The sequence below is a fragment of the Salvia hispanica genome, chromosome 2 (assembly GCF_029641045.1).
Source record: "Salvia hispanica isolate PSC_SH4W2 chromosome 2, Shi_PSC_v1, whole genome shotgun sequence".
NCBI classification, from domain to species: Eukaryota; Viridiplantae; Streptophyta; class Magnoliopsida; order Lamiales; family Lamiaceae; genus Salvia; species Salvia hispanica.
Genome location: NC_142693.1, coordinates 6,783,066 through 6,796,905, shown reverse-complemented (window position 1 = coordinate 6,796,905; position 13,840 = coordinate 6,783,066). Strand labels below are relative to the sequence as shown.

Here is a 13,840-nt window from a genome sequence, read left to right as displayed (position 1 = left end):
CAAAATCTCAATATTATGCATGTCCAATCTCAATAAAAATGTGTTGATATTCCAATGTCATATTGTTGATATTTGTAATACACAATGTTGATATAAAAAAACACTCACGAAAATTATCATATGATAACATAATGACGATATTACCCTTTTGTTGATATTTTGTCTACAATTTATTGAGATTTTGTGAGCTTTAATCTCATCCACTTATTTTAAAATCCAAAGGTGAAGATTTAGTCTTGATTTTGGATTAGGGTGCTAAAAGCATTAGAATAGGACCCTAGATAGATATATTATAATATATTAATGGGATGCATGAAAATCCAGATATTCTCATGATACTAAATTCCCTTCATATTCACAGTCACAGGGAATAATAATTGTAATTAAACTGCAAGAATAGTGATCCAAAATTTATTCATAATTGGCAGTTACAAAATGCACATATTTCTTGCATAACTGCATGAATTTATATCAAAATTTATTCATGATTGATGGTTACACCAAAATTTATATATAATAAAATTCACAACAAAATTTATAAATATTTAAAGAGAAGGCTAAAACACGCCTACATATAAAGAGAGAGAGATTATGTACTAGCCTTCACCAAATTAATGAATGATATAAGAGCATGACACATCTAGATTAGAAGAGAGATTTGCCCGAGCTCGTATAAGTTCGATCCTAGCTATTGCGACATGTAATTTTCCAATACTCTTCTCGATTACTCAACAATTACAGTACATTAAATGAATGGAAACTTATCACAAGATGCACGTCTCTAATCTCCGATTTAAATGAATGGGTATGAACGTATCACAGGATGCATTTAAGATAACTTTACTCTATATATAAAGTAAATGAATTATATATATGGCTATTTATCTTTAAAATCATGAATTTTGATATGGTAACTTTGAAAATGGTCTTATAATTTATTTATTTATTTTGAAATGTGCAATTTTCCCAACCTGATCCAAATAGATTTTTTCGGCAGATTTTGATCCTACGTAGCTAACCGTGAAATATATTTCAATTAGTTTGAATTATACATAAAACGGCGTCATTTCGATGTCCTAATTCTTGATTTCGGTTTTTGAAGAATGACTTGCAAATCTATCGGGTTTGAAGAATATTAAATATATACTACGTATATAGTTCGTCAAATTTTATGCTCAACTCGACTAAGGAATATAGATTTAAGACCGCGCCACAGTGGGCTCAAACCCAAAACCTTTAGCCTTATGCATTACCACTCCACCTTATAGCCGATTCACAAACTAGTAATTAAATTTTTTAGAAATTAAGAAATAGTTGTGCATAACATAAATTTTGTTTTGTTTTGTTTGTTACGCTAACGACAATTCCAACCGACAACAACGGCAATGATTTTTGATTAAGGGTGTCCACAATGGTGGCCCTCTTGGGCATGCCTAAGCCACCATTTCTTGGGCATGCCCAACAAACTCGGCCCTGCTCATGAAAACTTGGCCACCACAATGGTGGCCCTCCGGGCGACCAATTAAAATTATTTTCTTATATTCTTTGATATATTTTAATTTAGCTAAAATAAAAATTATTTGCATATAATAATTAAAATACATAGAAATAATTAAAATAAACAAAATTCTAACAAAATTTTCGCTATATTATTATATAAGGGAAAATTATACAACGAAAATTTTTGATACAACGCGAACAACAAAGAGAACCCCTATCAGCCCCCTCCTCTACGGTTCCAGACCTCTTCAACCAAATCAGCCTGCAGTGTTGAATGTGATATCTCACTCCGCATATTGGTGAAGCGCTGAATCAAGTATTCATTACTGCGTGGTACACCCATCTGCAGAGGAGGGGTTGCAATACCATGACTTGTGCTAGCACCATCTTCCGGTGCCCAACGCTCTGCAGTAACGCCTTCATCCTCTATTATCATATTGTGCAATATGATACACGCAGTCATGATGTCTGCGACATCATTTTCGTGCCATTGTCGAACCGGACACCGTAAAATGGCCCATCGCGATTGGAGGACTCCAAAAGCCCGCTCCACATCCTTCCTAGCACCCTCTTGTTTTTTTGCAAAATAGGTCTGCTTCGGCCCAACTGGTTGTCGGATCGTCTTGACAAACACGGGCCAGCGAGGGTATATTCCATCGGCCAAATAGTATGCCCTGTTGTACTGCGTGCCATTGGCCACGAAGCTGATTTGCGGACCCTCACCCCGGGACTCATCATTGAAGAGATGCGATGATTGTAGAACGTTGATGACGTTGTTCGACCCAGCGACACCAAAATACGCATGCCAGATTCGCAAGCGGTAGTCAGCAACGGCTTCAAGGATCATCGTGGGATGTTGCCCTTTGAAACCAGAAGTGAACTGCCCCTTCCAAGCCACCGGGCAGTTCCTCCACTCCCGGTGCATGCAATCGATGCTGCCCATCATGCCCGGAAAATGATGCACAGTCCCGTGCATATTTATCAGTCTCTGGCATTCCTCGGCCGTTGGTTTCCGTAGGTACTCCCCTTTGAAGAGTTCTTTGATACCCTTGCAAAACTGTCTCAGCGTCTTAAGGGCAGTCGTTTCGCCCATCTGTAGATATTCGTCGAACATGTCAGCAAGCCCGGCACAGGCAAGCTGCCTAATTGCGGCCGTGCACTTCTGATATGTCGACAATCCGGGTCGACCGGTGGCATCACTACGCAAGGTGAAGCACCTGTATCGCTGAGACAAACAATCCGCAATGTGGATGAAGAGTCGTTGCGACATTCTGAATCGCCGATGAAAAATCTCCGGCGTATAACGGGGGTTATCGCCGAAGTAGTCTTCCATCAACCGTTGGTTGGCTCCGACATGGTCACGGTTGATATACCGGCGACGGTATCTCGGCCGAGGGATGGCCGCCGCCACCGCCAAAGCCGCCTCCTCCTCGTCGGCTTCAGCTTGCACCCCTGCAACGAGTTCTTCGAACTCCTCATCGACCAAGCGCTGAAAATTTTCATCGTCGGAATCCATGTTTTGAAACTAAATTGAAATCAAGTGGAAAGAGTAGAGTTTGGTTTAGGGTAAAAAAATGGAGGAGGAAGGATGAATATATAAAAAATTTTGAAAATAAAATAAAATAAATTAAATCGGTGGCCAGGGCCGCGGCTCTCGGCCCTTGCAGTGGCGGGCCGAGCCGCGTGCCCCAAGAGCCTCGGCCTGGCTGAGAGCTCGGCTCTCCCTCGTCCACCACCCATGGCAGCGTCCTCCTCTCGGCTCAGTAGTGGGGGGCCGCGGGCTGCCCAAGCCCGGGCCAAGGGCCGCGGCCCTCCCATTGTGGACACTCTAACAACCGTTTAACGATATTGGGCCACGTATTTGTATTTATTTCTCCTGCTATTTTGTGGAATCAAACGTCAACAGTACACTAAACTTTACTTACTAGAAGAAACGAAGATTAGTTATCTAATTAATGCGTGTGGATATAAGTCCTTATTCATTTATTCAGTCGTCTCTCTACTTTTATTTTCTTTCTTTAATATACAATATATTACCTTTTCTTACGGATTCCTTTTTCCCGGTGATAATGAAAGCTAATAGATGCTAATGCTATGATCGATATGATATTAATTACACTCATGCATGAGAGAGCAAAATCCCTCCGTCTCAAAATATTAGACCCCTTTCTTTTGGACATAGGAATTTAGGAGATAATTATTTAATGGTGTAAGTGGAGTTGATAGTAGAGTAAATTTTTACCATAAATAGAAATGGTTCAAGTGTATTAGGACACTCCAAAGTGGAATAAGGGTCTAATATCTTGGGACGGAGGGTGTATTATCTAAATCATGTATTTATTGGATTAATAATGCTCTAGTGTATGTTCTCGTGGTGATATATATTGTTACATTCTTATATTTCGCATTCATTATGAGAGTAGTTGATACGGGATTTATAAATTATATGTGCTTTCTGGTCTCCTAATATGCTAGTTTTGGGGACGGTTCTCGTATTTGTTCTATATATGTATACGCACATGAATGTCTTACTTTTGATAGACTCTGATGTAGCTTCTTGCGAGATAGGACCACCAATCTTGCCATACTAATGCAAAAAAGATTAAAATTTGTGTTGTAATTGCAAACTATGCAAACCCAAATTGTCAGTATTTTTATAGCTTTTCTTTTTCTTTTTGAACTAGGATGATTTTACATTTATCCTTATAACGACTCCAATTTTTGACACATTTCTCCAACTACTAAGGTAATTTCATTATCTAACACTTTTATAGTTTACTCTTGATTCTTTATATTATTACACTGTAAAAGTTTTCAATTAAATTCAAATTACTAGTATTATACTACCACCTATTATTATACTACAATATCCATTTACCCAAATTTCCTGTTGACTTAACAAAATCTTTACACCTCATTCTTAAGCGCGCCCAGCTACTAATTATTGATCTAACCGAATCTAAAATTCAAGGAAAGTAATTAAGAAATAATCTGAAACACGTGGCCAGCAGCCCACTAGCACAAGTGTAATGTAGTAACCCAGAAAAATGGCCAGTTGAGAGATCAACGGTGGATATTAAATACCAGCGGCGGCAGTTATAGTTAGTTAATCCTATGTTTGAATTTTGTCCAACATAAACACAGTACTTGTCTCCTAAGCACTCATCATCGCCGATTTCTCGACGTCCACGTGGCAGCAAGTCTCCGCCGTGGTCGGCGGTTTTGGTGGGCCCCTTCGGTGGAGCCCCCCCCCCCCCCCCCTCCCTCCATAAAATAATACTGAAAAGTCTGAAATTAAAATAGGTTTTTCTTTTCCCCTTTTAATTGTGTACTTTAGATTAGAGTATTATTTATTTGAATTTGACGACAGAAAGTGTTTACAATAATTTTAAAACGGACATTTGATTAACACAGTAAATGCGATAATATTTTGCTGGTTATTATACGATTTTATAGGCAATTAAAGTATGTATTTTTTGTCCTTTGATAGACTCCTGCAAAAGTCTGGTCGTCGTCTTCATTGTCCCCTTCCTACCCACCTTCTCACTATTGGATTAAGTTTATTACTAACCATCCAATCCAACTCTACCATTCATTTTTTTTTCACATCATCAATATTCATTCAGTCCATTCACACTTCTATTTTTATAATTTATCAATAACCACCCAACCACCATTATATATTTATTTTTATATTATTTATTAATAATATTATTATTACATGAAACATTTATTATTGTACAATAAAAATTTATAAAAAATAGTAAATGACAAACTAAAAATTATAAAAATAAACATATAAAAAACATAAATTACAATAATTGAAATACGAAATTGAAAATACATAAATTTTGGAAAGATTAAAATTTGGAAAATCGGATAATATATTATTCTCATCATTCTCCATAGTTAGCAACAAAGAAAACTATTAAAAAAAATATGAAATTGTATCAAACAAGAAGGATTATAGGAGAAAAAAAAGATGAGATATTTTTGTATGGCAAAAATGAAATGACTCATGTAACGTGGGACATGGGGAGTATTAAAGAGAGAGAGAATATTTAAGAAAAATTCATTAAGCACGTAAGCAGTCGCTCATTTTACGCCCAAATAGTGTCCTAGTTGAACATGCCTCCATTTATTACTACTAATAAAATTAGTAGCCCAATAGTATATTTATTTATGAAGTCCATTTACATCTTCAATTGAAACTAATTTATAAGCGCTGTTTTCACTTTATCTTCTTTCCCAAATAAAATTTTACTAAGTAATATAAAATTTTTAAAAGATAGAAATAATACTAGTGAGATATGGAAAATGGAGTGGACCAATTTTATTTACTCATATATGAGCTGGAAGATAAAATGTCATTAACGCGTGAAATTTGTAATATTTGTTATTGTAGAGAAAATTCCAAATGTGTTAAGCCAATCATATTTGACGACGGTAACCAATAGTTGTTGTTGCGCATTTATGGCAGAAATTATAAACAATTGTTGATGGACACATATACTCCAGGGATGAGATCCTCTACGGTGCTAAGCACCGTGCTGTGCACCTTTCTCTCTCACAAAATGAAATTAAATAATTAAATATAAAAATGAATTTTTTATTCAATTGGGAGGGGGAGGGGTGCACAGCACGGTGCTGTGCACTGTAGAGGATCTCAGCCCTATACTCCACGACTTCTATAAATTGATTGGTGACTAATACAAGTAGTTCAAAGAGTTTCAAAGCATACAAGAGAGAGTTTTGGTAAGGGCATTTTAAGAGATGGAAAAGTGAAGATTTTTCATCTCTTAAAATTATAGTAGCTCACTCCTTGTGTTTTCCAAGTTATGAAATTCTAAATTTGTGTTTTTCCTCGGAGAATTTTTTGTTAGCTTTCTTTATATACACATAGTGTAAGATTTTCAAGAATTTGGTCTTGTGATTTTTTTGGGTAAAAATTCATGTCTCACAATTTTATACTACTTCATTTTCTTAGCTTGGTCTTATTTTAAATCTACAAAAAATAGTTACAATGTTTTTCCATTTTTGTGGATTCACGTATTAATGATGTTTTTTGGAACATGAATCCAGAAATGGAAGAACTAGGCGAAATTACAAAGGCCCATTACCGAGCAGGATCTCAACGGGTCAAAGACTTAGCATATGATTTCTTCAAATCGATGGACACAGATGGAGACGACCAAGTCGATAGGTCCGAGTTCCTAGCCTTCATGAGGCAACAAGGCTGCTATCCCTACATGCAAAACCCTTCTTTCTTCAATAAGCTCGACGTAGACGGCAGCGGCACCCTTGAGTTCTTCGAGGTCATGACGCTGTACTACATCATGAAGAGCGGCCGCCCCTTCTGCGACATGTGCGGCCAATTCATCACCGGAATATTCTTCTCTTGCGTCCAGTGCTTTAAGAATCCCCAAACCTCGTACAATCTATGTCTTGATTGCTACAGCGGGGAGAAGAAATGCAATCATACTCACAACGGCCGGTCTCAGTTCTTGGACAATTTTGTGTTTTTGCAAGCTATGAGAGATCCGAAGCTTGCTCATGCGTTGGAAGTTAATTTTAATGAGGTAATGCGTTATATTTCTAGTAACATATATATTGACATTTTTTTCATCATTTTAGCCTTTTCCACTCAAATATTGGATAATTGGTACCTAATGTTTCAAAACAAATTTATATATTTTGCAAATTTTTACAATCGGTAATTAAATCTATTGTTTGTGGCTGCAGGTGGGGAATAGGCCGACAAATGCCATAGTTCCATTACAACATGATAGCACTGTGCATATTCAAAATGCAAATAATGTTCCAGGGCCATCAAACTCAAAGTGGGTAAGTATGCAAAATTTTTGTTTATTTGAACAAGAAATTATAGATATGGAAAATTAGTTTTATGAAAATGATATTATTGTACATCAATGAAACTCCAATTGATTAACACATAGCTCTTTCTTGATGCATCTCAGAGCAAAGTTAAGCTTGCATTTGATGCATTTGAAGCATCAATCAACGTTGGGATCCTTTCCAACGCCCTCGGCCTCTGCACTATTATGTAACAATATGAGAGAGCCAAACAAAGTCATAAAGAAAAAGGGCGAAAAAAGTGTATTTCCTTTGTACGCACAGTCTATGAATGTTGATTGGAGTACTTCTTTTCTTATTCATGTAATATGCATCCCTTATTTTTGGGTGTATGTCTAAGTGTGAAAGACGTCATTTTAAATCCAAAATATGCAGTACTATTTTCTTGTATGACATTTTACAGCCAGATAATTTTGCTTGGACTCTTATTATATTCTATATATTTATAATAAATTTGCAAATAGGGACGTTTAGTCAGCTCAGGACTTGTGGGTTGACTCAATATATAGTTGGCCAAATTTACAGTATATATATATAGCTGGAAATTTCTAACCCGAGAAAAGATGGGGCGACAATTTCCTTATACTAATGGTATTGTAAGCAGTCTAAGAATATTGATTGGAATTACTGCATCGATCTCTTATTTTTGAGTGTGTCTAGTGTGAAAGACTCATTTGAAATCCAAAATATGTAGTGCTATTTTCTTGTAGAGTATGACATTAATTTTACAGCCGGATAATTTTGCTTGGTTATATTCTATATATTTAGGATAAATTTGCAAATATGGACGTGAGTTGACTCAATATATAGTTGGCCAAATTTATAAGTATTAATAGCTGGAAATTTCTAACCCGATTTTCTACAATTTTCTAGTCTAAAATGGTTGCTTTTGATGGCTACTTATTTTTTGGCACCATATATCGTGTAAGCGGACTTTTCAGCGATGGGGAGAATTTATAGTATATGTCTAGGGAAACTTGAGAATCTCAGTAGAATAAGCCTCACAATAGTCGTTCTGTGACAAGTCTTAATTTTTTTTTTCTTAGGAAAATGTTCGTAGTTATATATCATAAGATATGTCAGTTAAAAATTTAGGCATATGTATGATCAAAAGTCTTCTAAAGATGTATAACGTTAGATTAATCATGGTAAAAGTGTCAATGAAATCTTTTTTTGGAATAGTGTACCAGGACAATAAAGATATATTCGACTTTTTACAAGTGTATCTTGTAAAGTAAAATTGTTGATTTTCGTAGACTAAGTGTGAATACACAGTTTTGTTATCAACCCCAATTTGGATTGCACCGTGTGAACTTATGTATTGATACGTATTTGTGTGAACCCTTAATGTTGAGAAAGTTTTTCTTTACAATGTGACGTCTTAAGAGATCCTTTCTTCCAACCAAAATGTAAATGTAAAGTAACTCATATATGGAAGAATTGTAACATCCCTAATCCAAATAATGTATTACTTGATACATTAGTATATTTTATTATTTATTTTTTATATAAATTAGTGGTTATTATGTGTGTTAATAAAATTATCACGTTATCAATTATATATATAAGTTAAACATCATGTTAGCTCATTAAATTAGCTTAGACGTGATATAGTATATATGTACACGCAGAGTGAAATAATTAAACTAATTATATATATGTATTCATAAAAATGGTATAGGAGTATGTAAAAAGTTTACAAGAATGCATGAGGAAGGTATATATGTGTAACGTGTTTGTGCATGGAATATGCCTTAATGCATAGTGATTAATAGTTTAATAATATAAATAGGTTGCGACATATGTGGCTACTCATATTTTACACCGACTCTTTTGAATATACATATATATATGTCATAGAGCTGTCAAGTAGTTAGAGTTGGTTATTTTTCTGTTATGCACTTGGTAGTTTAGATTAGAGGTTTTATATTCTGCTCTTGTCGTATCTACACCAAACATCCTAATTGTATACTCCCTCCGTATGTCATTAGGAGTCTCATTCATGGACGGCACGAGTTTTAAGAAATGTTAAGAAAAGTGGGTGGAAAAAAGTCAGTGGAATAAGGGTCTCACTTATATATATTAGTTTAAATGAAATGTGAGTGGAATGAGTTAGTGGAAGGTGGGACCCTATTACCATTTATGGAAAAAGTGAACCGGGACTCTTATTCGCGGACGGACTAAAATGGAAAAACGGGACTTCTATTCACGGACGGAGGGAGTTTAAGGTACTCGTGCTTGTATTGAGAAACATTCAATCAATAATACAAAATCAAGTTTCTCTACAATTTTTACTCTTCTACTTCCTTCGGCATAATCAGCTGATCAAGATGATTATGAACATGCACAGGCTTGATCACCCCTTCAACCAACTTCTCTCGAATGTGCTTGGTGCGCTCATGGAACACCGAATTAGAACTAATGTAGACCGCCGTCTGATTATCACTGCTTCACATGAATTCCAAAATCTTTAAGTAAAGCCACAATCCAAACAACTTCTAGCAATCTCAATACCCAAGAAATATTTAGGAGCACCAAGATCTTTATACTTGAAGTGAGCATTTATAAACTCTTTAAAACTGCTGATCTGAGCAGCATTGCTACTAGCAACCAGAATGTGCATGTCTTTGAAAGTTTCATAATCGAACTACTTGTGTAGATATAATATAGTTTATCATATTGAAAATGTGCATGTCTATAAAAATCAATTAGAATTCTGTAATCTGTAATTCACAACTGTAAATTTTTTTGCAAAGATAAATCTGGAACTGATAAATATCAAAGCAAAGAATATCCCAATATTTATTATTTGATTTTGAATGGATTTTAGATATTTGTTGGTATACTTCTAACAATCTTTTGTTCTACAAGTAAATAAAAGAGAAGACTACATCACAAAGGGAATCATGAAGATTAAAATGACATTACAGAGCAAATGTAGATTCTAAGGTATATTTAAACTTTTTCCTGATTGATGATTTGAGGTTTCATAAGCAACTCAATTTCTTTATTTGATTAATTTCAACAATAATGTCAGCAAAACATCATAAAAACACCAGAAAACAGAAAACAGTACCTAAAATAGGAATTGAAAAGAACAAAAACTTAGGAAAATGAGAAAAAAATTGTGTATGCGGTTGTAAAATTAGGAGCAAAATGCACTATTGCTAAGTAGCTTATTTCTTTTTGTATCAATATTGATCTTGTTGATTATTGTTCTTCTTTCTTTAGATAGTGATGGATTAAAAGAAAACTTGGTTAGATTAGGTATTAATTATATAATGTTTCAGATTTAAAAAATCTTAGTCAACCTAAAATGTTTAATTATAACAAATAAGTTAAAAAATATACTACTATAATGTTTCAGTTTTAAGATAACTACAAAGATAATATTAAGAGCCAATTAGATTTTTACTCACAAAAGAGATGAGTAGAATCCAAAAACACCTGAATAACTATAGAGATGATATTAAGATAACTCTATTATCATCAATTATATTCTTCTTTAATAACTACATTAGAATGCAGTACACTTATAGTCACAAACAATAATTTTTTTTACCAAAATATAACTTCTATACATCAAACACAGAGTTAATTGTGTAGTACCTCATTATCTTCTTCTTCTTCTTCTTCTTCTTCTTCTTCTTCTTCTTCTTCTTCTTCTTCTTCTTCTTCTTCTTCTTCTTCTTCTTCTTCTTCTTCTTTCTTCTCTCTTCTCCTACTTTTTGCTGCGCCACTGTAGCGGCGTGCATTGCTGTGATCGTTAGAATTAGAAGCAACCTTCCATATTTCAATTGCACCTTCTCTTATTTCCAGTGGTTTAAACAAATATAAGAAACAACGCATAAAAAATGGATTTAAGATAAGTATCATTGACATGAGATCTGATACAAAACAATACAGTAACTCAAAAAATAATGAATAGTGGTAAAGTGGAAAGTTATAACTAAAAAGGGAACAATAGATTTAACAAAATGTAATACATTAACTTAATGCTGAGCCTGAAAAACAAACACAAAGGAAAAAGCTCATCCTAGCAGCATGACTTTCCAAAAGGATGGCAAACAGCACCAACAAATAATCAGGTTAAATTTGAGAAATTCACATCATGACATCTCTTAGCTAAGCATCCTGACAACAACTCATCCTCAACCTCCTTAGTTAAAGAAGAAGAAATAGGAGTAGCAAAAATGGGCTCTTCTTCAATCTAACAAAATAAAGAAATAACAAAAATTTAGAAGAAACTTAAATAAATAAATTAAAAATAAGAATGCCTCTGGGAAAAAACAGAGGCATGGTTAACTTCTTTCGAGGAGATGAACTGCAAGTATAAAATTTCAAAGTTAAAACAAAAAGAACTAATGAAAGGTTGCAGGTTTGACAGGAAAGAAGATGCAAGGAAGCAGATTAAAGAAAGAGAACGAAGAAACAATTCATCAGAACCAACAATTTCAGAAGCAAAAATAGAGGAGGTAAAAACAAAAAATATTTAGTTGTTAATATCAGTTGATGAGTATGTTTCATACAGTGATCCTTGAAAATAACATGTATTGCAGCATAATAAACATACATGCAGCAGATATAGATGAGCAAAGAAGTAACACAAGGATGCTCCATATAAAATCAAGGTAAAAAAACGAAGCAAAACTAACTTTCTTGCAATAGATAATTCTGGAAAAAACAGAATAAAAAACTAATCCAATACAACTAATCAAATGTTTCTGATTTGAGATAACAAAGGAGCACACATGCAACAAAGAAGATTCATCAAAGAGGAATGTATTCAAGAAATTTGAGAGAGAAGAAACGATAAGGTAAAAACTGAATACAGAATTATATCAGTTGCTGAATGTTAGGGAGATTTTGAATATTGAACAAAAACGGATAATCTGAAAGTCGTGATAAATCACTTTCAGATCAAATCAATTTCGGTGGTTCTACCAAAATATTTGATCGGATAAAATTCAAAGAAATCAGAGCTTCTGTATGTTGATGTTCGAGAAGTATATAGAACCAAAAGAATCGATCAGATTAAGAAGAAGATGAACCAGTGCATCTGTTGGGGGAAAATCGAAAATAACTAATTTTCAAAAGGTTTCCGAAATTACAAATTAGTCCTTTGACTTTCAGATGAATTTCTTACACAGCAACTTCGTTGGAAATAAAAAATTTCTTACACAACTCGACCCCAGCCAGGGGCTGCCACCCCTTGGACCCCGCTACCCGGGGGCGCTGTCCCCCGTCCATCATAATGAATTCAAATAAGCGTGCACTCTGCACTTCCATACTTATATGATGTATCATTATGATAATACTGATAATTCAAGTTAACCCAATTACACTAAAATATCCAACACTGAATTCAGTTGAGAGTGAGGAAGATGCACATATTGGTATTTATAGGTATAAAACCGTAGGCTAATGGGGGAGGGACTGCTCTTTGAGATTAATGTGCATGTTCCCAAAAATATATGTTTACAATCAAACAAACTAAAAGAAGAGCAGTGGATGAATTTCAAGAATTCACGATTTGCCATTTGTTGGTAGAACCGACCCTCCCAAAAGGCCGAAACTTAACGTAGATATTAAGATAAGCCCAATACGATATAAACAAGCATTAAATGTGTACAGTATCAAACATTTAGCAAATTAGGCCCAGTATACTAGATATGACATGCCTTAATTATTTCGTGCATGTTGGCAATTGAAACTTAACATATAGCATATGACTGTCCCATATCAGTGTCAAGAGAAAACTGAAACTAATATATAAGTCTCATGGGCCTTTCTCCTATCACCAATTGGTTTTAGGATGGAACCCATAGATTTCTATCAGTGCATACTAGTAACAGTTTAACTAGCGTGACAAGTTTGGTTTTATTTATGACATTAACCGCATATTGTAAATTTAAATCCTAAAACTTACTTACAATTCGTTTACAGCTCAGAATAACGAGCATCATTCTGGTTTGATCATCTCCCATGCATGTGCACGATGAGCTCGCGAAGGCGGCGACAATGGAGAAGGGGAAGGTGGTGTTGTAACTTGTAACTAAGCCTTTTGGCAGTTGAAATTAAATGTGGTTAATGAACAACTCAACTCGTGGTCCATTTAAAGTTGTCAATGACTCAATATCTTTAACCTTCTGAAAATATAGTACAGTCGTTTATAAGCCGAAAGTTGTTTAATGTCTATCCCTTTTTAACCAATAATATGTAATAACAATTTATTGCTGCCATACTTGAAACTTTATTAATCTGTCCATAATTTCTGATTATCGTAAAGAGTTACAGATTTTGGTGAACGTTCACCAGACTCATCATAACAACATACTAAAATTCCTAAACTGACAAAGGCCTCTTAAATTTCCAAACATTTAAGAATAAACTAAAGTTCTAATTGTGAATAAAATATCTTAGTTAATTCATTTGCATTGATAAATTCTAATTGAATTTGATTCGG

General features: G+C 34.6%; 2 protein-coding genes across 3 annotated transcripts; one reads left to right on the top strand and one right to left on the bottom strand.

Moving 5' to 3' along the window:
• Positions 1 to 1,717: 1,717 nt before the first annotated feature.
• LOC125185687 (uncharacterized) lies at positions 1,718 to 3,016 on the bottom strand. Its single transcript, XM_048082270.2, has 2 exons — positions 2,449 to 3,016; positions 1,718 to 1,926 (listed from the first exon to the last, which is right to left on the bottom strand). The coding sequence occupies exons 1-2, from the start codon at positions 3,014 to 3,016 to the stop codon at positions 1,718 to 1,720; spliced, it is 777 nt and encodes a 258-aa protein (XP_047938227.2).
• Positions 3,017 to 6,132: 3,116 nt separating this feature from the next.
• Positions 6,133 to 7,764, top strand: LOC125203335 (uncharacterized). Of its 2 annotated transcripts, none has more exons than XM_048101763.1 (4): positions 6,133 to 6,255; positions 6,583 to 7,079; positions 7,243 to 7,344; positions 7,479 to 7,764. In XM_048101763.1, exons 2-4 carry the CDS (start codon positions 6,585 to 6,587, stop codon positions 7,566 to 7,568), a joined length of 687 nt encoding a protein of 228 aa, XP_047957720.1. In that variant the 5' UTR covers positions 6,133 to 6,255; positions 6,583 to 6,584; the 3' UTR covers positions 7,569 to 7,764. The 2 variants fall into 2 exon arrangements, with proteins under 2 accessions (XP_047957720.1, XP_047957650.1); XM_048101693.2 differs by lacking the exon at positions 6,133 to 6,255 and adding an exon at positions 6,279 to 6,442.
• The last annotated feature ends 6,076 nt before the right edge of the window (positions 7,765 to 13,840 follow it).

What these genes read in the sequence shown, in the direction of transcription:
- LOC125203335 (XM_048101763.1), top strand. Translation starts at nt 6,585, where the DNA reads ATGGAAGAACTAGGCGAAATTACAAAGGCCCATTACCGAGCAGGATCT. An exon ending in TGGAAGTTAATTTTAATGAG is followed by an intron (nt 7,080 to 7,242) that starts GTAATGCGTTAT and finishes TTGTGGCTGCAG; the next exon opens with GTGGGGAATAGGCCGACAAA. An exon ending in GGCCATCAAACTCAAAGTGG is followed by an intron (nt 7,345 to 7,478) that starts GTAAGTATGCAA and finishes GATGCATCTCAG; the next exon opens with AGCAAAGTTAAGCTTGCATT.
- LOC125185687 (XM_048082270.2), bottom strand. Translation starts at nt 3,016, where the DNA reads ATGGATTCCGACGATGAAAATTTTCAGCGCTTGGTCGATGAGGAGTTC. An exon ending in GACTGTGCATCATTTTCCGG is followed by an intron (nt 1,927 to 2,448) that starts GCATGATGGGCA and finishes ATATGATAATAG; the next exon opens with AGGATGAAGGCGTTACTGCA.